Consider the following 24,857-nt stretch of genomic DNA (forward strand, 5'->3'; position numbering starts at 1 on the left):
TTATCGGTGCTTTCTGCAACTCATCAGGGCTCTTATCGTCGACCAACGGCTGCAAGCCATGGACGTCATTCAACGAACGCACCCGATCGTATCTATGCCAGCCACGATTGTGCGACGTTTGTTAGCAGCCTGCGGATATCTCGTCTTTAATGGAATCCTATCCAAGGTGTATTACGGATCCCTCACCCTCTAATTGAGGGGGACTCGAGCTCTTTCATATCCATGACTAGACGATGACCCTGTTCCTGAACATACAACTTAAGCTGTGGAGGACTTGCCCACAGAGACTAACAGGCCCCTTCCTGGAAGGTGTCTTCTCGCACCCCTGGAGCGAAACGAAACGTTACTCCATCTTTATACCATCTAAGCCATTTTACATCGAATTTAGCTACGTTTGCCTCGCTGTAGCGGCAATGCGTCATATGACAACATGGGACATTTATCGTGTCCTCCAAAGGGTTCAACCCCCGAACGTCATAGATTTTGAAACACGTCCAATGGAAGGTCGTGTGGAAAACGATAAGGACGGTCCTGATGGATACTGATGTTCTGTCCACGTGGTATGTAACTGTCAAATGCAAAAATGGAACACAATCAAAATTCCACACGGTCAACATGGCAGACACACACAATTGCAGATCCTGTGGAACGCCGGACACGGTTGCCCATCGTCCTTGCTGTGGAGAGGTGGGCGACATCCGGCACCTGGTTCGACAAATCCAGGCCTACTTTCTCTGATTGACACCGGCGCATGTTCTCCACAGGCTCTCCTTTTTCCCGAACGCTAGCTTCTATCCTCGTATGAAAACCAGGGCAGGCGCGTGGATCAAGAGACATGCGGTTCATTATCTAAGTCGGAATGATAACCAAAGACACCTTGGATTTCGAAATTAATTGCAAGAAAGACAAGCCAAAATCGTTTCCAAACCCGAAGTTCTTTTTAAATTACATAGACAGTACTTACCGCAGATGGAAACTTCGGGTGAGAGACGACACCTGTCCATGAACTGAAGACTCCGAACATGCAGAACCACACTCTATGGAACTAATACATCTTTCAGTGAAGACATACCAAGCACCGGATGCATGAGGCGCCAGGGATCGCTAAGGACGGCAGCCTTCTATCATCCCCCTCCCCTTCCCCTGTCGGAGAGGCTGCCTTTGTTTATTTCTTGTTCTTCCCTTTTCGTCGTAAAATAAAAATAACAATAACTAATAAAAATTAATGAAAAATACAAACATAAATAAAAACATCAAAATAAATTCTCATTTCCCTGTACTTACCCTTCCTTCGTTCCTAAAGTCAGTGTGTAGTTCCTGTGGGTGCAGGACCAGGCCTTGACATCCGATCCCTGTCCTTTCCCCCCCCCCCCCCCCCCCCCCAACTCGTAGCTAAAATAGTTCAAAAGCGCAAGATCTTTGTATCGAATCTGCGTGCCGGCACTTCCTTTTATTTCATTACCACGTAATTATAGCAACAAATTTGTTATAACTGTACACGCTATCAGTATTTAAGTACAGTATTCATTTGTTATTTTCATCACCTTGATCCTGAAAAGAGGAGAAAAAATTTTCGCAATGACATTGGGAATAAAAAAGGATACAACAACTTTTCATGAGATCAGTATAGTCGTTTCATTTATATTATGGGATCTACATTTGTGACAAGTATAATATGTAACCTATGGAATACTGCATAAGTCAGAGTGATACTGATCATAGAAGCATGGGAAAAAATAATTATTGCGACAGATTGCACTTGTGATGAACGCCAAATTTTTACATGTGTATGTTTCTTATTTTATTTATTTTTTTCAATGTATCTATAGCAAAACAAACTAGATTCATGTTCATAAACGGTTCTGTGTCACCACACAATTTTGTAACGTACCACACACATCTATTGTCAGAATTACATCGGAATGGAAAAAAGAAGAAAGAACCGACAGCGAGGTTCGATGCAAAGACCAAGTGCTTATGAATTCAAGTGCCTACTCGTTCGGCTGCGGAGTCCTTAAATACCATCAACGGTACAAAGTTTAAAGCCACGCATAAAATTCCTTTGAAACGATTTAGAGTTGCTTCTTCCTGTTTACGTATGATGAGGTCCCAGTCATGCCCTACACACCCTGTCAATATGAATCAAATCGGCGAGGGGAAGTTCGTACAGTCCCCTTGTTAGCCGCTTTACACTTTCTGTCACACTCAGTTTCCTGATTGGCTTTTTCCCCTTCATCTGCTTCATTGTTGCATTTTTATATTAATTCAGTACCTCTTGTGTTGTCCAAGGCTTTCTACCAGGTCTCGTCTTTTCGCCTATTTGCTCCTCTGCCTTCACTATTTCATATTTGAATGATACCCATTCGTCTTCTGTTTCATTTCGTTCCCCTGTTTTAGGCAATCGTTGTCTAATGGTCCTTCTGAAACCGTCAACTGTTTCTGGTTCTTTCAGTGTGTCCGGGTCTCATTTCTTTATTTCCCTGCTTATTTGTTATCTCTTCGTTAGAGTTTTAGCTAAGCAATGACATTACTTTCTACATGAAGAATCTCAGACGAAACAAGCAGTGTTGCCTTTGGCGTACGGGAGACGTTCATAGAGAGAACTGTTCGCAACAGCTTCTGAAGGTCCCACGCCTGAAATAGTCGCAGTTCGCTGGACCTACCTGTTTGTTTGGTATTCCTTCCCGTGCAGGTATACGCTCCCGCAACATATTGCGTCGCTGATGTGGCAACAGCTCACAGTATAAACATTCGATTCCATGTTTACGTTCACCTGCAGGCGCAAAGGATAGCGAAAACCTCTCCAATAAAGCGGCTGAACGTGTCTTTCGGGGCCTTCCAGCCATTCACGCGATACGACTTTACTTCTTACCTTATTCCTACGTCATTTGTAACAACAGATCGCTTGGCACGAAAAGAAATCCGGCTAATTTGACACTAATTCCTTTGTAAAAGCGTACTACGCCTCTGGTCACAAATATTTTATTTTCACGCAAATTTTCATTAGTATCTGCAGCTTGGAGCAGTTTATATCGTCCGTAATACGTAATTATACCTCAAATTATCAAGCTAGCTGTTCGATGGATATTACACTGGATAGTGCATTCTGGAAGATGTTTACCTCTACAAATATCAAACTGGGCAATTCTAAGTGTACTTACAGGTCACTGACAGCTACAACTGTTTTATGCATAGTGGTACATCGATAATAAATGCAGAAAATGGAAAGGAAGTTCAAAATTTCGATCTTTGCGTAAGCCAGGTAGTAGGAAGTCAGCAGATGCGCAGTAATGTTTAAGTGTACTATTCCGTCTCGTAAGTGAAAAACATAATCCCGTACAGAAGGCATTCTCCGTGTTTGAATTTAACAACTGTAGTTCTGTCGTCATAGGGAGGGGATGATTTCGTCAGCGCTACAGTCAAGTACCTACAAATGCCAATAAGGTTCGCAAATCGCATCGGAAGCTTAATGAAACAAGATGTTTGTGGAAAGGGAAATGTACTTGCCGGCCACATGCATCGGCACAAGACGTTGAAAGACTTCGCCTTTTGTTTCAATGTAGTTCATAGAAATGGACGTACGAAGGCAGAATGGAGTTACAAATAACACAAACAACTGGCTGGCATCTCCTCAAAACGAAGCTGAAAATGAAACAGTATGTAATTCAGACGTGATGGAAATGGAAACAGGAAGACTACGTCATACATATTATGATACAGAAATTCTGGTAGCCGTGAAGGGAGGAATATTTGCTGCACATCAAATTTTTACCGATGAGGCAACCTTCCAGACTAGTGGTCTGGATAACTGGCTCAGCATTAGAATATAATGTACACAGACATCAGTGGGGCTCACAGAAACTGAATGCGTTCTGTTTAACGTCAGCTCAGAAATCTCTGTGTTTCAGCAAACATGTACCTGGGCATGTTTGAGCAATGGCTGATACCGCAGTTTGATATAAATTCCATACATAATATCTTTCGATATGACGGAAAAACCCCTCCCCAAATTGTGATGTGGACGTCTGCATATTTTTAAATCAATATCTTCCAAACTGTTGGTTCAGTCGAATAGGACATAGTGCCAATTTGTCACATAGAGCTCCAGATTTTACACGTATGGATTTCTTTATACGGAGGTAAGGGAAAGATCTTACGAATGAGTCCACTTTCCCAAAAACATTTCCAGAACTCAAAACGTATATTTGCTCAAGTGCTTGCGTCGGTTACCGCGCGTATGCTACAGAACGTATCTCGTGAAATAGACTGTTGCTTAGACGTTGACCGTGTGATGCTGGTGTGTAAAAAAACTTTTGAGAGAAATCAGGACTCCAGCCCCCTACAGGCATCCAAATAAACAGTGAGCGAGCGAGGTGGCGGAGTGGTTAGCGCACTGGACTCGCATTCGGGAGGACGACGGTTCAAACCAGCGTCCGGAAATCCTGATTTCCCTAAATCACTTCATGCAATTGCCGGAATAGTTTCTTTGAAAGGCATGGCCGCTTTCCTTCCCCATCCTTTCCTAATCAGATGGGACCGATGACCTCACTGTTTGGTCCCCTCCCATAAACCAGATGTTGTTGTTGTTGTGGTCTTCAGTCCTGAGACTGGTTTCATGCAGCTCTCCGTGCTACTCTATCCTGTGCAAGCTTCTTCATCTCCCAGTACCTACTGCAACCTACATCCTTCTAAATCTGCTTGGTGTATTCATCTCTTGGTCTCCCTCTACGATTTTTACCCTCCACGCTGCCCTCCAATACTAAATCGGTGATCCCTTGATGCCTCAGAACATGTCCTACCAACCGGTCCCTTTTTCTGGTCAAGTTGTGCCACAAACTCCCCTACTCCCCAATTCTATTCAGTATCTTCTCATTAGTTACGTGATCTACCCATCTAACCTACAGCATTCTTCTGTAGCACCACATTTCGAAAGCTTCTATTCTCTTCTTGTCTAAACTATTTATCGTCCACGTTTCACTTCCATACATGGCTACACTCCATACAAATACTTTCAGAAACGACTTCCTGACACTTAAATCTATACTCGATGTTAACAAATGTCTCTTCTTCAAAAACGCTTTCCTTCCCATTGCCAATTTTATATCTTCTCTACTTCGACCATAATCAGTTATTTTGCTCCCCAAACAGCAAAACCCCTTTACTACTTTAAGTGTCTCATTTCCTAATCTAATTCCCTCAGCATCACCCGACTTAATTCGACTACATTCCATTATCCTGGTTTTGCTTTTGTTGATGTTCATCTTATATCCTCCTTTCAAGACACTATCCATTCCGTTCAATTGCTCTTCCAAGTCCTTTGCTGTCTCTGACAGAATTACAATGTCATCGGCGAACCTCAAAGTTTTTATTACTTCTCCATGGATTTTAATACCTACTCCGAATTTTTCTTTTGTTTCCTTCACTGCTTGCACAATATACAGATTGAATAACATCGGGGAGAGGCTACAACCCTGTCTCACTCCCTTCCCAACGACTGCTTCCCTTTCATGTCCCCCAACTCTTATACCTGCCATTTGGTTTCTGTACAAATTGTAAATAGCCCTTCGCTCCCTGTATTTTACCCCTGCCACCTTCAGAATTTGAAAGAGAGTATTCCAATCAACATTGTCAAAAGCTTTCTCTAAGTCTACAAATGCTAGAAACGTAGGTTTGCCTTTCCTTAATCTGGCTTCTAAGATAAGTCGCAGGGTCAGTATTGCCTCACGTGTTCCAATATTTCTACGGAATCCAAACTGATCTTCCCCTATGTCGGCTTCTACTAGTTTTTCCATTCGTCTGTAAAGAATTCGTGTTAGTATTTTGCAGCCGTGACTTATTAAACTAATAGTTCGGTAATTTTCACATCTGTCAACACCTGCATTCTTTGGGATTGGAATTATTATATTCTTCTTGAAGTCTGAGGGTATTTCGCCTGTCTCATACATCTTGCTCACCAGATGGTAGAGTTTTGTCAGCCCTGGCTCTCCCAAGGCCGTCAGTAGATCTAATGGAATGTTGTCTACCCCCGGGGCCTTGTTTCGACTCAGGTCTTTCAGTGCTCTGTCAAACTCTTCACGCAGTATCATATCTCCCATTTCATCTTCATCTACATCCTCTTCCATTTCCATAATATTGTCCTCAAGTACATCGCCCTTGTATAGACCCTCTATATACTCCTTCCACCTTTCTGCTTTCCCTTCTTTGCTTAGAACTGGGTTTCGATCTGAGCTCTTGATATTCATACAAGTGGTTCTCTTTTCTCCAAAGGTCTCTTTAATTTTCCTGTAGGCAGTATCTATCTTACCCCTAGTGAGATAAGCCTATACATCCTTACATTTATCCTCTAGCCATCCCTGCTTAGCCATTTTGCATTTCCTGTCGATCTCATTTTTGAGACGTTTGTATTCCTTTTTGCCTGCTTCATTTACTGCATTTTTATATTTTCTCCTTTCATCAATTAAATTCAATATTTCTTCTGTTACCCAAGGATTTCCATTAGCCCTCGTCTTTTTACCTACTTGATCCTCTGCTGTCTTCACTACTTCATCCCTCAAAGCTATCCATTCTTTTTCTACTGTATTTCTTTCCCCCATTCCTGCCATTTGTTCCCTTACGTTCTCCTTGAAACTTTGTACAACCTCTGGTTTAGTCAGTTTATCCAGGTCCCATCTCCTTAAATTCCCACCTTTTTGCAGTTTCTTCAGTTTTAATCTACAGGTCATAACCAATAGATTGTGGTCAGAATCCACATCTGCCCCTGGCAATGTCTTACAATTTTAAAACCTGGTTCCTAATTCTCTGTCTTACCATTATATAATCTATTTGATACCTTTTAGTATCTTCAGGGTTCTTCCATGTATACAACCTTCTTTTATGATTCTTGAACCAAGTGTTAGCTATGATTAAGTTGTGCGCTGTGCAAAATTACACCAGGCGGCTTCCTCTTCCATTTCTTAGCCCCAATCCATATTCACCTACTATGTTTCCTTCTCTTCCTTTTCCTACTACCGAATTCCAGTCACCCATGACTATTAAATTTTCGTCTCCCTTCACTACCTGAATAATTTCTTTTATTTCATCATACATTTCTTCAATTTCTTCGTCATCTGCAGAGCTAGTTGGCATATAAACTTGTACTATTGTAGTAGGCGTGGGCTTCGTGTCTATCTATGCTGTTTGTAGTAGCTTACCCGCATTCCTATTTTTTTAGTCATTATTAAACCTACTCCAGCATTACCCCTATTTGAGTTTATATTTATAACCCTGTATTCGCCTGACCAAAAGTCTTGTTCCTCCTGCCACCGAACTTGACTAATTCCCACTATATCTAACTTTAACCTATCCATTTCCCTTTTTAAATTTTCTAACCTACCTGCCCAATAAAGGGATCTGACATTCCACGCTCCGATCCGTAGAACGCCAGTTTTCTTTCTCCTGATAACGACGTCCGCTTGAGTAGTCCCCGCCCGCAGATCCGAATGGGGGACTATTTTACCTCCGGAATATTTTACCCAAGAGGACGCCACCATCATTAACCGTACAGTAAAGCTGCATGCCCTCGGGAAAAATTACGGCTGTAGTTTCCCCTTGCTTTCAACCGTTCGCAGTACCAGCACAGCAAGGCTGTTTTGGTTAGTGTTACAAGGCCAGATCAGTCAATCATCCAGACTGTTGCCCCTGCAACTACTGAAAGAGCTGCTGCCCCTCCTCAGGAACCACGCGTATGTCTGGCCCCTCAACATATACCCCTCTGTTGTGGTTGCACCTACGGTACGGATATCTGTATCGCTGAGGCTCGCAAGCCTCCCCACCTACGGCAAGGTGGGGGATAAACCAGATAACCGACCAAATCAGGGGTGGTTGAAAATAAGTATCGGAACATGACACGAACCCGACGGCCTGTTTATCTGAAAACGCTTCCTGCTGCTTCGAATTCTGAACCTGTCGAACACACGTAGCGGCCTCATCCATTAGCCGCACTACTCGTAACATTCGCTGAGTCAAATGGTTCAAATGGCTCTGAGCACTATGGGACTTAACATGCGAGGTCATCAGTCCCCTAGAACTTAGAACTACTAAAACCTAACTAAAGTAAGGGAGGTACCATGGTCTAGGTGTAGCGTTTTTGATTCATAATCAAAACGTCTTCGGTCCTGTGTTCGATCCCCGCCACTGCCTAAATTTTGATAAATAATCAGCATTGGCGGCCGAAGACTTCCGTCATAAGAAGTCAGCCTCATTCTGCCAACGGCCTTGTCAAAGAGGGCGGAGGAGCGGATAGAGGTTCAGGGCACTCTCTTGTCCTAGGGGTGGGAAATTGCCCCTAAAGGCGGAAGAATCAGCAATGATCAACGACATGAGGATGCAGAAGGCAATGGAAACCACTGCATTAAAGACACGTAACGTGTATCCACAGGACATGTGGCCTGTAATTGAAGAAGTGTCTTGATGATCTCTCCATTGGCAAAAGATTCAGGAATAGTCCCCCATTCGGATCTCCGGGAGGGGACTGCCAAGGGGGAGGTTACCATGAGAAAAAGATTGAATAATCAACGAAATGATAACGTTCTACGAGTCGGGGCGTGGAATGTCAGAAGCTTGAACGTGGTAGGGGAACTAGAAAATCTGAAAAGGGAAATGCAAAGGCTCAATCTAGATATAGTAGGGGTCAGTGAAGTGAAGTGGAAGGAAGACAAGGATTTCTGGTCAGATGAGTATCGGGTAATATCAACAGAAGCAGAAAATGGTATAACAGGTGTAGGATTCGTTATGAATAGGAATGTAGGGCAGAGGGTGTGTTACTGTGAACAGTTCAGTGACCGGGTTGTTCTAATCAGAATCGACAGCAGACCAACACCGACAACGAAAGTTCAGGTATACATGCCTACGTCGCCAGCTGAAGATGAACAGATAAAGTGTATGAGGATATTGAAAGGGTAATGCAGTATGCAAAGGGGGACGAAAATCTAATAGTCATTGGCGACTGGAATGCAGTTGTAGGGGAAGGAGTAGAAGAAAAGGTTACAGGAGAATATGGGCTTGGGACTAGGAATGAAAGAGGAGAAAGACTAATTGAGTTCTGTAACAAGTTTCAGCTAGTAATAGCGAAAACACTGTTCAAGAATCACAAGAGGAGGAGGTATACTTGGAAAAGGCCGGGAGATACGGGAAGATTTCAATTAGATTACATCATGGTCAGACAGAGATTCCGAAATCAGATACTGGATTGTAAGGCGTACCCAGGAGCCGATATAGACTCAGATCACAATATAGTAGTGATGAAGAGTAGGCTGGAGTTCAAGACATTAGTCAGGAAGAATCAATACGCAAAGAAGTGGGATACGGAAGTACTAAGGAATGACGAGATACGTTTGAAGTTCTCTAACGCTATAGATACAGCAATAAGGAATAGCGCAGTAGGCAGTACGGTTGAAGAGGAATGGGCATCTCTAAAAAGGGCCATCACAGAAGTTGGGAAGGAAAACATAGGTACAAAGAAGGTAGCTGCGAAGAAACCATGGGTAACAGAAGAAATACTTCAGTTGATTGGTGAAAGGAGGAAGTACAAACATTTTCCGGGAAAATCAGGAATACAGAAATACAAGTCGCTGAGGAATGAAATAAATAGGAAGCGCAGGGAAGCTAAGGCGAAATCGCTGCAGGAAAAATGTGAAGACATCAAAAAAGATATGATTGTCGGAAGGACAGACTCAGCATACAGGAAAGTCAAAACAACCTTTGGTGGCATTAAAGGCAACGGTGGTAACATTAAGAGTGCAACGGGAATTCCACTGTTAAATGCAGAGGAGAGAGCAGGTAGATGGAAAGAGTACATTGAAAGCCTCTATGAGGGTGAAGATTTGTCTGATGTGATAGAAGAAGAAACAGGAGTCGATTTAGAAGAGATAGGGGATCCAGTATTAGAATCGGAATTTAAAAGAGCTTTGGAGGACTTACGGTCAAATAAGGCAGAAGGGATAGACAACATTCCATCAGAATTTCTAAAATCATTGGGGGAAGTGTCAACAAAACGACTATTTACGTTGGTGCGTAGAATATATGAGTCTGGCGATATACCATCTGACTTTCGGAAAAGCATCATCCACACAATTCCGAAGACGGCAAGAGCTGACAAGTGCGAGAATTATCGCACAATCAGCTTAACAGCTCATGTATCGAAGCTGCTTACAAGAATAATATACAGAAGAATGGAAAAGAAAATTGACAATGCGCTAGGTGACGATCAGGATCAGTTTGGCTTTAGGAAAAGTAAAGGGACGAGAGAGGCAATTCTGACGTTACGGCTAATAATGGAAGCAAGGCTAAAGAAAAATCAAGACACTATCATAGGATTTGTTGACCTGGAAAAAGCGTTCGACAATATAAAATGGTTCAAGCTGTTCGAGATTCTGAAAAAAGTAGGGGTAAGCTATAGGGAGAGACGGGTCATATACAATATGTAGAACAACCAAGAGGTAATAATAAGAGTGGACGATCAAGAACGAAGTGCTCGTATTAAGAAGGGTGTAAGACAAGGCTGTAGCCTTTCGCCCCTACTCTTCAATCTGTTCATCGAGGAAGCAATGATGGAAATAAAAGAAAGGTTCAGGAGTGGAATTAAAATACAAGGTAAAAGGATATCAATGATACGATTCGCTGATGACATTGCTATCCTGAGTGAAAGTGAAGAAGAATTAAATGATCTGCTGAACGGAATGAACAGTCTAATGAGTACACAATATGGTTTGAGAGTATATCGGAGAAAGACGAAGGTAATGAGAAGTAGTAGAAATGAGAACAGCGAGAAACTTAACATCAGGGTTGATGGTCACGAAGTCAATGAAGTTAAGGAATTATGCTACCTAGGCAGTAAAATAACCAATGACGGGCGGAGCAAGGAGGACATCAAAAGCAGACTCGCTATGGCAAAAAAGGCATTTCTGGCCAAGAGAAGTCTACTAATATCAAATACCGGCCTTAATTTAGGGAAGAACTTTCTGAGGATGTACGTCTGGAGTACAGCATTGTATGGTAGTGAAACATGGACTGTGAGAGAACCGGAACAGAAGAGAATCGAAGCATTTGACATGTGGTGCTATAGACGAATGTTGAAAATTAGGTGGACTGATAAGGTAAGGAATGAGGAGGTTGTACGCAGAATCGGAGAGGAAAGGAATATGTGGAAAACACTGATAAGGAGAAGGGACAGGATGATAGGACATCTGCTAAGTCATGAGGGAATGACATCCATCGTACAGAGGGAGCTGTAGAGGGCAAAGCTGTAAAGGAAGACAGAGATTGGAATACGTCAAGCAAATAATTGAGGACGTAGGTTGCAAGTGCTACTCTGAGATGAAGAGGTTAGCACAGGAAAGGAATTCGTGGCGGGCCGCATCAAACCAGTCAGTAGACTGATGACCAAAAAAAACCTAAGGACAGCACATACGTCCATGCCCGAGGCAGGATTCTAACCTGCGACCTTAGCGGTCGCGCGGTTCCAGACTGAAGCGCCTAGAACCGCTCGGTCACACCGGCCGGCTTCACTTAGTCCCGCCGGGTTTCACAAGACACGTGGCATCTGCACTGAGTGTACTTAGTAACTTCCTCGCTCATATGTATACATATAGATGCATGGTGTCCGTTTTCTCGGACATTAGTATATTTATCAGTATGTACGTACAAAGTCTGAACTCTCTTTAATATTCTACGTATGTGTGTGTGAAATCTTATGGGACATAACTGCTAAGGTGATCAGTCCCTAAGCTTACACACTACTTAACCTAAATTATCCGAAGGACAAACACACACACCCATGCCCGAGGGAGGACTCGAACCTCCGCCGGGATCAGCCGCTCAGTCCATGACTGCAGCGCCCCAGACCGTTCGGCTAATCCCGCGTGCCTGCGTAGTCTAATTCTTCTCCGTATATGTATGCATTAAATAGTTACTCGTATTTCTGTTTATACTCACTGTATTCATTTTAAATTTCTCTGTGCCACACCAGCCATATTGCAGGGCACCATTCATCTGCATCTGTTTCATTTGCGAATGGTGGTCTAGTAAGAGGGATTATCTGGAGACCACCATAAGAACTGGAGTTTATCTAATGTTACCGCCATGGTTTCCGGTGATGTTCCAGGTAAGTAAAATAAGGCGAAGCCGTAAACTATTTACGATAAAACGTGAGAAAAAGTACCACCGCAGATGTATCTTGAGAGAGTCTATTTTCTATCATGCAACTAGTTTCGGCGACACATTACCGCCATCCTCACGCCCCACACTGCCAGGGCTAGTAACAAGGAATCCACAGTAAATGCGCCAAGGAAATGAAATACCCTTTTGGCAGTGGTGGGGCTTGAGGATGGCGGTAACGTACCGCCGAAATTAGTCGCGTGATAGAATGAAGGCATTCTCAAGATACAGCTGTGGTGATACTTTTTCTTATATGTACCATCAGCTAAAGTCCCTCGTCCATCCAATAAGATGGGCATCCACAATTATTTATAATAAGACTGTGGTGGAACTAACCCTTGTTAATGAACAGCACAGAACATGCTGGAAATGGCACCGTTGACGTCGATGCGGTGCTGTACTCGGTTTATCAAACTGTGAGACACGCGTAGGATTCAAAAATGGTTCAAATGGCTCTGAGCACTATGGGACTTAACATCTGAGTTCATCAGTCCCCTAGACTTAGAACTACTTAAACCTAACTAACCTAAGGACATCACACACATCCATGCCCGAGGCAGGATTCGAACCTGCGACCGTAGCACGCGTAGGAGCTCCACCTAAGGAATAGCAGCAACACCGTTTTCAGTGTCCTACTGTAGTTCTTCCAGAGCGTGTGAGGGCTATTTGAGTACACCTGACCCTTCAATTTGATCCACAGGTTAACATCACAGTGAGAAATGGAAATGAGCGTACGGCATTGTGGAACGGGACTCCCACATTCGGGGAAGTTCGGCCGCCGAGGACAAGTACTTATTGCTTCCTACGCCATATTGGGCGACTTGCGCGTTGGAGATGGGGATGAAATGATAATGAGGACAACACAACAGCCAGTCCCTGAGCGGAGAAAATCTCCTGCCCCAGCCGGGAATCGAACCCGAGCCCCTTGGCGAGGCATTCCGCCGCGCTGAGCACTCAGCTAACGGGGGCGGTCATCACTGGGAGAGACATCAGGCGCTCGAGATGGCCAAGGGATGGCACTCTGCTAACTACCATCTCCTCATCGAACATCTCAAGTTCTCGTGAAAAGTTTGTCAAGGCGGCGTACGATTTTGTTCGTCTTGCTGGAAAGCGTCGTTTTGGGCTGGATTCAACAGATCAGTAAACAACTCTGCTTCACTCACTCGCTCAAAGACACAGAAAAAATATTAGGAACGGAGCCTGTGGGAGATGCTTGCATGCAGAGATGAGACAGCAACCGAGGGAGGCATCGAAATCACGGTTTACAGCAGCTTCGCGTCGTGGGCAGTTCTTACGTTCATTAACAAGTGTCTGTTCCGCATCAGTTTTGTAACTTTTTGTGATAACCATGCATCTGACTGATGATTGGCGCCATCTATGAACTATTTAGTAAATATGACGAACAATATACTTATTATGTTTTAATAAAGGGAGACAAAATGGTTCAAATGGCTCTGAGCACTATGCGACTTAACTTCTGAGGTCATCAGTCGCCTAGAACTAATTAAACCTAACCAACCTAAGGACATCACACACATCCATGCCCGAGATAGAATTCGAACCTGCGACCGTAGCGGTCGCTCGGTTCCGGACTGGAGCGCCTAGAACCGCACGGCAAAGAGAGATATAATACAAAAAGAGATATATTTAAGCCATATCAACCAATAGATGTATACAGCACGTGTCTTCCAGTAATTTATAAATTTAAAAAATGTTTTTAGAAATTAAAAAAGTTTTGCCGACCTTACGTAATTTAAATGTTTTAATAATAATAACGGACTCACAAGGAGTGAACGTGGAAATTTTATTACTTGATGATATACACTCCTGGAAATTGAAATAAGAACACCGTGAATTCATTGTCCCAGGAAGGGGAAACTTTATTGACACATTCCTGGGGTCAGATACATCACATGATCACGCTGACAGAACCACAGGCACATAGACACAGGCAACAGAGCATGCACAATGTCGGCACTAGTACAGTGTATATCCACCTTTCGCAGCAATGCAGGCTGCTATTCTCCCATGGAGACGATCGTAGAGATGCTGGATGTAGTCCTGTGGAACGGCTTGCCATGCCATTTCCACCTGGCGCCTCAGTTGGACCAGCGTTCGTGCTGGACGTGCAGACCGCGTGAGACGACGCTTCATCCAGTCCCAAACATGCTCAATGGGGGACAGATCCGGAGATCTTGCTGGCCAGGGTAGTTGACTTACACCTTCTAGAGCACGTTGGGTGGCACGGGATACATGCGGACGTGCATTGTCCTGTTGGAACAGCAAGTTCCCTTGCCGGTCTAGGAATGGTAGAACGATGGGTACACGGTACATCCAAACCGTCATCGAACCCATCGTTCTACCATTCCTAGACCGGCAAGGGAACTTGCTGTTCCAACAGGACAATGCACGTCCGCATGTATCCCGTGCCACCCAACGTGCTCTAGAAGGTGTAAGTCAACTACCCTGGCCAGCAAGATCTCCGGATCTGTCCCCCATTGAGCATGTTTGGGACTGGATGAAGCGTCGTCTCACGCGGTCTGCACGTCCAGCACGAACGCTGGTCCAACTGAGGCGCCAGGTGGAAATGGCATGGCAAGCCGTTCCACAGGACTACATCCAGCATCTCTACGATCGTCTCCATGGGAGAATAGCAGCCTGCATTGCTGCGAAAGGTGGATGTACACTGTACTAGTGCCGACATTGTGCATGCTCTGTTGCCTGTGTCTATGTGCCTGTGGTTCTGTCAGTGTGATCATGTGATGTATCTGACCCCAGGAATGTGTCAATAAAGTTTCCCCTTCCTGGGACAATGAATTCACGGTGTTCTTATTTCAATTTCCAGGAGTGTATTTTCTTTCTTTGTGTGTGTGGAATGTTTCCTGAAAGTTTGGCCGTACTTTTTTGTAACACCCTGTATACATATCGATGTATCGAAGCACCTTTACATTAATGAAATCAAATCTGAATGTTGTCACAGAAATATGTTAACTATTTTACAGAAACACAGTAGAATATTGCTGGTATCGAGAGGTTGAGGTGAGGTGCCGTAATGGTTACGTAATTCAAGTACCATTACAGGGTGTATCAGGGTGTCTCGAGTACTTTTAAATCAAAAACAAAAGAGTGCGCCGATGTTTATGCCTTCGCCTCTAAATTGGCTGGATTGTGGAGGTGATGACGATCTCTGCGATCGGAACTTATGGTCAGTAATATGTTTTTTATTGTGGACCCTTGAAGATTTTCTAACCAGAGTTATCAGTCCACAGTACCATTACATTTGGGGTACTGGCTTGATAGCGCGGCGGCGAGTCCGGGCCAGCCGCGTCGACCGCCTGGGTCCCCCTCCGTGGTCGGCGCCGGCGCTCTGGTCGCGGGCCGCGCTATATAAAGGCGGTCGGCGGGCGCCGCGACGCACCGGCCGTAGCGCTGCACGCGGGACGGTAGCAGCAGCAGCAGCAGACGCCAGCTCCACCACGCCGGCGACGGCGACGCCGACAACCACTGCACGACAGCTCTCCGGGAGCACCGCAAGGTTGGTGCGCTCGCAAGCCCTGCTGCGTCTTCGCCGGCCACTCGTCTTCACCGCGTTTCTCGGAGTCTTTTCTGGTCCATCTGACTTTCTGTGCTACTTTAGGCGTAGTACGACATGCTGCCTAGTGCACAATACGCCCTGCAGGTCTTTCACACCGAGGCAGCTGGCGGCAGTGGTGAAGACAGTGGACTCTTATTCGGGAAGGGAAGGCTTACAATTTCCCGGGTTCTTCAATGCGCGTTATCCTTATACATTTAAACGGTGTTGTGTCCTAACTGATGGCGACGAGAGATCAACTCTGGCCTATCTTCCTCTGTGCATCCTTTGCCGTGATGTCGGTAATCTCTTACTCAATCTCCCGACGTCCAACACTATAAAATGTGCTGTTACCTCTAGACCGGTTTCAGTACACCTTTTCGTTTGTTAAAATTGTTTTAATAAAACAGTCTAGAACTCATGTAAGTTCTAGAACTGATGACTGGTGTTGTTATCTTATAAGACCATCATCATATCACCTTTTTTCATTTTCTTGTTTACAGAGTAAAAAAGATTCGTCTGATAACGGTGTTACAAGAGACCGAATCTGGTCACCAAGCACATGCAATCTAGAGCTTTTAAAATAATTTTAATGTAATTTCATCGATCACTAAGGACAATGTTAAACAATTCTTCTTCATTTGACTGCTATTTTTATGAACTCTTCGAATACTACTTAGAAATCTCATTTCTATTGTCAGCCTAAATATTGTACTACACAAGTCAGAAGTACGTGCGCTGCGAAACGTGTCACAAATCTGCAGCAATTCCTACAATGTCATAAGCGCGAAATTAGCCCTCCGTTTTGACCCAAGTAACCGCAAAAATTCTAAATGGATATTGTTATGAGTTAGCCTTTCTGCAGTTCTAGTGTTCCTTAGCTGAGAATTTAGTATATCGCGTAGTAAAGTAGAAAAAAGCATGTGTATTACTTGTCATATTAACAAACGTAGCAACGATTCATAATAATACTCAGAAATCTCATTTCTATCGTCAGTGTAAATATTGCACTAAGCTAGTCAGAAGTACGTGTGCCGCGAAACATGTCACAAATCTGCAACACTTTCTACAATGTCATAACCGTGAAATTAGCCCTCCGTTTTGGTTCAAGTAACCGCAAAAATTCTAAATGGATATTGTTTAGTTATGAGTTAGCCTTTCTCCAGTTTTCGTGTCTCTTAGCTGAGAATTTAGTATTTCACGTAGTAAAGTAGAAAAAAGCATGTGTATTGCTTGTCATATTAACAAACGTAGCAACGATTCATAATAATACTTAGAAATCTCATTTCTATTGTCAGAGTAAATATTGTACTACGCAAGTCACAAGTACGTGTGCTGCGAAACACGTCACAAATCTGCAACACTTTCTACAATGTCATAAGCCTGAAATTAGCCCTCCGTTTTGGTCCAAGTAACCGCTAAAATTCTAAATAGATATTGTTTAGTTATGAGTTAGCCTTTCTGCAGTTTTAGTGTTCCTTAGCTGAGAATTTAGTACTTCACGTAGTAAAGTACGAAAAAACATGTGTGTTGCTTGCCATATTAACAAACGTAGCAACGATTCATAATAAAAATATTACCCGTTCGTCGTTTAGACGAAAACATTTCTGTGATAATTTGCGTTATCATGAACTAATGTTACAGACTAAACTGTATGACAGGAAATAATTGTGTAGCAAATTAAAATTCGTTCGACTCCAAGTCTTTAACTCAAACTTATTTTTTAATTTGGTTTCTTGTGTGTAGTCCGTAGATTAATAAGAACCTATCGCCTGTTAACCTAGGTCGTGCTCGAATAATTCAAGAGGCTGACGTTATACCCTCTGCCAACCAAGCGTTGACATGACGATAACCATAACCATACGAAAATTTCTACTAGTAGAATTTTACAAATCCACCTCAGAAGCTGCAAAATCAAAATACACCACGAGGCTGATATTTCTTTTTCCAGATTCGGCGGAACGTCTCGTGAACTTTTTATCTTCTGTTTGGTATCGTTCTGGCTCTGATTATGTTGCATTTTACAGTAACACATGTACTCCCAGTATATTCATTTTAATTTTAATTCGTTGTTTTTTTCAGTAATTTTCATCTTACTTTGGAGCAAAATCGTTTTGAAAAACCCTCGTGTGATTGTTTGAGCCTCGTTAAGGAGACTATTTCTACCCTTACTTCCTGCCCTGTTCCCAGAAGTGAAAAACTAACAAAGAGCTACATATTTATACAGCTACAATAAAATATACCATTCTGCTTAATTAATGTACGTTATTAGTATTATTATGGCTTTAAAGGCGAATTAGTCCATGTGACGTCTTTCGATCAATATCTTTATCCAAAGTTCTTGCAGTTCTCTTTACGCTTATTCCATACTGTTCTCGAAATTTTCTCAAGCATTTCCAGTTATGTAAGTCTCAAATAGTGAATTTTATGATTTTTTTTTATATGTGGGACATTATTAATAACCATTGCGCTGTAGTTAGTATTTAAAGTAACTTACATCTTAGACTGAACTTTGGTTTACAACGCTGCTGTCTCCACAGTTCTGTAGATACTGACAAACGATTGAATTTAATAGAAATTTCGTTTGGGGAAAGATATTTACTTTGCTTGACAGTAGCAAGGCATTTCGGCTGTGTGTTCTCTGTATCACTTTACTTTTTATCGCTCTGTGCGTAATGCGTCATTATATTGTTTGTCATGTGACCTAGTTAAAATATTGCTATCCCATTAATAATCGGCTATTTGACAATATATGAAACTTTAATCCTCGCAACGCCTAAGAGACTGTGTTAACAGCAACGTTGTAGTCAAAAGGTTCCCAAAGGATGAGATCATAAGGTCCCCTAAACCCGCAGAAGTACAAGTAATTTCAACAAAGTGTTTGGAACCTTTTTATCTGTAACTTTCACAACTATATCATATTATTGCCCATGCAATGGTGAGGTTAGGAACACCTGCAGGCTCTCTAGGTGCTTATCAGCTTTTTATAGGCCACGGGAGCGTTTCACTTTTTTTATTAAAGCATCGACAGTGACGTTTCAAATTTATTGACCAAAACACAGTCGATGGTAAATGCCATCTTTCATACACGTCGCACTTGTTTTCAGAGTGTAGATGCTATGATACAAAAAGTGAAACGCACTTGATGCGTTCACACAGCTCACTAAGTATGCCGGAAGGTTAATATGACGAGTAGTGCCAGCGATTCTTTCTGAACGACTTGTTATTGCTGTAGTGTTCGTCGCACTTGGTTGATTCCCCTCAAAAAATGTAAAAATGAAACACACAAAATATACCTGCTTAAACATTTATATTCAGACTTGGATTACAGTGCGAAAATCCGTTGTTTAATCGCACATCAGGTTTGAGCTATTTTAGAATTAATATCGGAAGAAAAGGCGTATGGCTACAAATGTCAATCCCGTCACTGAAGTACTGCATCAGCGTAGCCTTGTAGTAAACGGGACTCTACTATCGTTGACGTATCTGTGAAAACATCGCGGTTAAGGAAATAAATTTGCATTGCAGAAGCGAAGTCGTAATCCACCACCGATCATCCCGACTTAGTTTTTCTGTGCCTTTTCTAAATCGATTATAAAAATACCACGAGGTTTCTTTTCAAACCGAAACCACCGATTTCCTTTATAAGCCGCTATCCCGTCGAATACTTAGACCTCGCTCACGTGGCATACGAGTGCAATTGTTTAGCCAGTGCATTACTTCTCAAAGTTTCTTACATCCACAAAATAGTAGAGGGTTAACAAATACGTTTTAAGAGTCAACAAACATTTATATGCACTCAGAAAGATTGTTATGCTCATGCATGCTAGTCGTGGGAAGAGACCTGTTAGTACTTTGTCAGAATAGAATTGGAGAGTTTCCGACAATACTAAACAATGGTTTAGCCAAACGTAGGACTATCGATGATGAATCAACGATGAACAGTAGAAAAGACCTGGACTTACTAGGCAAGAATAATATAGTTTATCATATGTTTGACCGCTGCTCAGACCCGTGTAAATTTTCATCTAATTGAACAACAGTAGTTAGTGTCATTTGGGAAATAATCACTTGTAATTTACTGGAATTTCACCTGCAGTTTTGTCTTCCTTTATAGCCAACGAACATTTTGATTTCCCGTCAGTTAGTCCCTTTAGTCGGGTACTGAAGTATTACCAAGTCACTGTATTATAGATTTAAGATATTTAGCACAACCCTTGTATTTTCCTGTAGGAAACATCTTAGATTGCTTGAATCCTTTATCCTAATTTAGTGATTCCGGGTAACAAATCTTTCACTATAAAGAATATGAAAGATATACAACTATCTACATTGATACTCTGCAAATCACACGTAAGTGCTTGGCAGAGGATTCATCGAACCACCTTCACAGTAATTCATTCTCGTATGGCGCGCGGAAAAGACGAAAACCTATAGCTTTCCTTTCGAGCTCTGATTTTCCTTATTTTATTGTGATGATTTTTCTCCCTATGTAGGTGGCGTCAACAAAATGTTTTTGCATTCGGAGGAGGAAGTTGGTGATTGAAATTTCGTGAGAAGATTCCGCCGCAACGAAAAACGCCTTTCTTTTAATGATGTCCGCGCCAAATCCTGTATCATGTCAGTGATACTCTCTCCCCTACATCATCGATAACACAAAACGTGCTGCCCTTCTTTGAACTTTTTCGGTGTACTCCGTCAGTCCTTTTTGGTACGGATCCCACACCGCGCAGCAGTATTCTCAAAAGAGGAGGGACAAGCATAGTGTAGGCAGTCTCCTTAGTAGATCTGTTACATTTTCTAAGTGTCCTGCCAATAAAACGCAGACTTTGGTTAGCCTTCCCCTGAACACTTTCTGTGTGTTCTTTCCAATTTACGTTCTTCGTAATTGTAATTCCTATGTATTTAGTTGAACTTACGGCCTTTAGATTTGACTGATTTATCGTGTAACCGAAGTTTAATGGAATCCTTTTAGCACTCATGTGGATGACCTCACACATTTCGTTATTTAGGGTCAACTGCCAATTTTCGCACCATTCAGATATCTTTTCTAAATCGTTTTGCAATTTGTTTTGATCTTCTGATGACTTCATTAGTCGGTAAAAGACAGCATCGTCTGCAAACAACCTTGGACGGCTGCTCAGATTGTCTCCTAAATCGTTTATATAGATAAGAAACAGCACAGAGCCTACAACATTATGGCCCTAAATTAAAACAAGTAGATTTATATACAAATCTGTGTTGAGTACGATTCACTATGTCAATAGGTACATTTGCTCTAGCAATGTATCAGCTACCCTCACCCTCTCTTCAATATGACGTCTGTTGTATGGTGTACCACCTGTCACACTGCAGGTACCGGCACAATATCGTCAGTGGCGATTTGTCTATAACTCTATGAACTTGTCTCCATATTGCAGTTTTTCACTTTGTATGGAAGCCAATGTAATGGCATGTACTTGTGGCTGTCCAGTGACTGAATTTCACTGATGAATAGCTCCGTTTTATGAACTTTTAAGCCGCGTCTACTTCATTCATTGTTAATAGTAGTTTCGTATAGCTTATCTCAAATCCGGTTGCAATTGGTTCCTAAATTTTCTACCGCAAAATTTTAGGAAATTCTGAATCTGTCAGGTATCGAATAGCCACCAAGGACTGGGAAAATCTTATGCAGATTTATGTAAATGCATTTGTTATGACATCGTAGATCACTTAACTTAATATCAGTATTGATAAAAGTATCTGTATTACCAGTAGTATCAGTATCAAGGAGAGAGAACGTGCCATAAAAAGAAGCGACTCAGTAGTCACGTTCCAGAGAATGGACAAGTGTTTCAGGGCAAAGTTACGAGTGATTATTGCTTTTCCTCTAGAAATCAAGATGATTATGATTTGCAATCTACGAATGAAACCTTTTGTTCACATTGTCGTTATAGGATATAAAATGTCAGTAATGCCCATAAATGAGCTACATGTACGTAGCCTCTCTTCACAAAGTAGTAAATTCGCACTTGCGTTTGGCTATATGCATCCATTGTCCCAACAATTTGGAGAAACGTGGTACACGATATCCTGTTATCTCCCAGCGTAGGATCATTTCGCGGTCTAATCTGGATACCGAGGGACTAATTGGAGGTTCCTGCGAATCGATTTCAATCGCGATAATCGATTTACCTGTGGGAAACAGACCTCTCGCCTCTAACTAAGGTCAAATTACCTCAGACTACCTAGGCGGCGATAGTAGAGTTATTGTTTGATGTTTGTGGCGTGGGGCGACAATTGACATAAAAGACAGTTCATTGCAAAGTGCCGTTTTAATGTGTATCTGTTTATAATTTACCCTCATTTAAATATTGAGTTCGTTTTATGCTGCTATCGGACTTCATTGGAGTTATTACCTTATCAACATGACGAGAAATCAACGGGAAAATTACGCCACGAAAAGAGACATTCGTTGAATGACTTACAGCCTCTAGTGTTACTGTACCATTGTCAAATCTCTTTGCAATGGAAGCGAACGTTGAGACTGTCCACTATGCAACTTCATAGTACAAATCAGCGCTACGAAAACCTACGTAAGTGCTACTCTAAAAAGATTCTGCAGTCAAAACAGCTCACTCCAGGTTATTATGTACGAATATGATCCACATTTTTCTATGTATTCCAGTTTCATTAAAATCCAGAGAAAAGTGTGTGTGTTTCCCCCTTTTTCACTGTTTTAGCAGACAGTCCAAATACATAACACCTGTTTTTTGTAGTTATGGTACGATGCCAGCTTTTGTTGGTACAGTGCTGTTTAACCGCTCAGCTTTCATAAAATGTTTAATTGTATGTGTTTGATAATTTTTTTTTTACTTTGTTGACGGAGCCACAACCTCACCTCTGCTTGCACCGCTTCACCACTGTCAAGGGACGTTTTGCCGTATGGCGATGACGAATACACGAATCAATGGCACCCCATACTATCACGCCGGGTGATACGCCCGTATGGCGATGACGAATACACGCTTCCAATGTGCGTTCACCGCGATGTCGCCAAACACGGATGCGACCATCATGATGCTGTAAACAAACCTGGATTCATCCGAAAAAAAATGACGTTTTGCCATTCGTGCACCCAGGTCCGTCTCTGAGTACACCATCGCAGGCGCTCCTGCCTGTGATGCAGCGTCAAGGGAAACCACAACCACGGTCTCCGAGCTGATAGTCAATGCTGCTGCGAACGTCGTCGAACTGCTCGTGCAGATGGTTGTTGTCTTGCAAACGTCCCCATCTGTTGACTCAGGGATCAAGACGTGGCTGCACGAAGGTGTTCTTCAAGTTTTGGAAGCAGACGAAAATCGGATTGAGCCAGGTCGGGACCTTTTGATGGATGATCGACGACAGTGAATCCATGGCATCGGATTGTTGGAGATGTCGCAGCGCTTGTGTGTAATCTGGCATGTCATGCTGAAGAAGAGAGTGCCCCATGTGCGGCCGAAGCCTTCGAATTCGAAACTCGATTACTGCACGCCGACGTTCGTATTCCACGTATTCCGTTTCTTCTTCGAAGACAATGAGTCCTCTCTTACTGGCATCTCGTATAGTTTTTCCAGCATTATTAGAGCTTCTGGTTCATAGTTAGCTAACAGTGCCAGATCATTATCGAAAGTCAGGCACTACACCTTCAGACCCTGCTTCTTTGGACCTAAACAAATTCCTTCTACTCCTTTCGTAGCTTCCTTGCATGTTCTCATTATTTTTTACAGGACGACGTAATAACAAAATTGTTGACAGTTCCTCTCCCTGTCCAGTTTCTGTCTTTATCTTAATGAGCTGTCACACTTCTCCCTAAAATTTTGATTTGGAGATAGTTTCCATTAACCATTGCTTTATAATTGCAATAGTTTTTTCATTTATCCCGCGTACTTCTAAAATACTGAAAAGTGTCTGCCGATCGATCGAATCATCTGCTTGTGTAAAGTGAACGAACACAACAGTACTTGTACCTCTTATTGCTTTTACTCTGAGGATGCTCCTAAGAGAGAAAATCTGTTGCACTCTATATCTTCCTTTCCTGCGGACTCTTTGGTATTCGCCTATTGATGACCCGCTTGCTGTTCTATTATTATGGAAGGTTAAAATACTTTTCTAAAATAATTTATAGTTTCTCCACGCTCGTTCTTGCAATATGACAGAAACAAAAATTTCTACCGCAATACTGGCGAAAGTACACTACTGGACATTAAAATTTCTACACCAAGAAGAAATGGAGATGATAAACGGGTATTCATTGGACAAATATATTATACTAGAACTGACATGTGATTACATTTTCACACAATTTGGGTGCATAGATCCTGAGAAATCAGTACCCAGGACAACCACCTCCGGCCATAATAACGGCCTTGATATGCCAGGGCATTGAGTGAAACAGAGCTTCGATGGCGTGTGCAGGTACAGATGCCCATGCAGCTTCAACGCGATACCACAGTTCATCAAGAGTAGTAACTGGCGTATTGTAACGAGCCAGTTGCTCAGCCACCATAGACCAGACGTTTCCAATTGGTGAGAGGTCTGGAGAATGTGCTGGCCAGGGTAGAAGTCGAACATTTACTGTGTCCAGAAAGACCCGTACAGGACCTGCAACATGCGGTCGTGCGTTATCCTGCTGAAATGTAGGGTTTCGCAGGGATCGAATGAAAGGTAGAGCCACGAATCGTAACATATTTGAAATGTAACGTCCACTGTTCAAAGTGCCGTTAATGCGAACAAGAGGTGACCGACACATGTAATCAATGGCACCCCATACTATCACGCCCGGTGATACGCCGGTATGGCGACGACGAATACACGCTTCCAATGTGCGTTCGCCGCGATGTCGCCAAACACGGATGCGACCATCATGATGGTGTAAACAAACCTGGATTTATCCGAAAAAAATTACGTTTTGCCATTCAAGCACCCAGGTCCGTCTTTGAGTACACCATCGCAGGCGCTCCTGCCTGTGATGCAGCGTCAAGGGTAACCACAACCACGGTCTCCGAGCTGATAGTCCATGCTGCTGCGAACGTCGTCGAACTGCTCGTGCAGATGGTTGTTGTCTTGCAAACGT

The 24,857-nt window shown here is 42.7% G+C and overlaps 1 protein-coding gene across 1 annotated transcript in view; it reads left to right on the forward strand.

Moving 5' to 3' along the window:
• Positions 1 to 12,117: 12,117 nt before the first annotated feature.
• The window catches only part of LOC124788494 (serine/threonine-protein kinase meng-po), a 137,020-nt gene continuing 124,280 nt past the window's right edge, over positions 12,118 to 24,857 (forward strand). The window contains exons 1-2 of the mRNA XM_047255764.1: positions 12,118 to 12,139; positions 15,433 to 15,727. Coding sequence (XP_047111720.1) covers positions 12,118 to 12,139; positions 15,433 to 15,727 — 317 coding nt within the window. The remainder of the gene's footprint in view (positions 12,140 to 15,432; positions 15,728 to 24,857) is intronic.

This window comes from Schistocerca piceifrons, chromosome 3 (genome assembly GCF_021461385.2).
Source record: "Schistocerca piceifrons isolate TAMUIC-IGC-003096 chromosome 3, iqSchPice1.1, whole genome shotgun sequence".
In the NCBI taxonomy this organism is placed as follows: Eukaryota; Metazoa; Arthropoda; class Insecta; order Orthoptera; family Acrididae; genus Schistocerca; species Schistocerca piceifrons.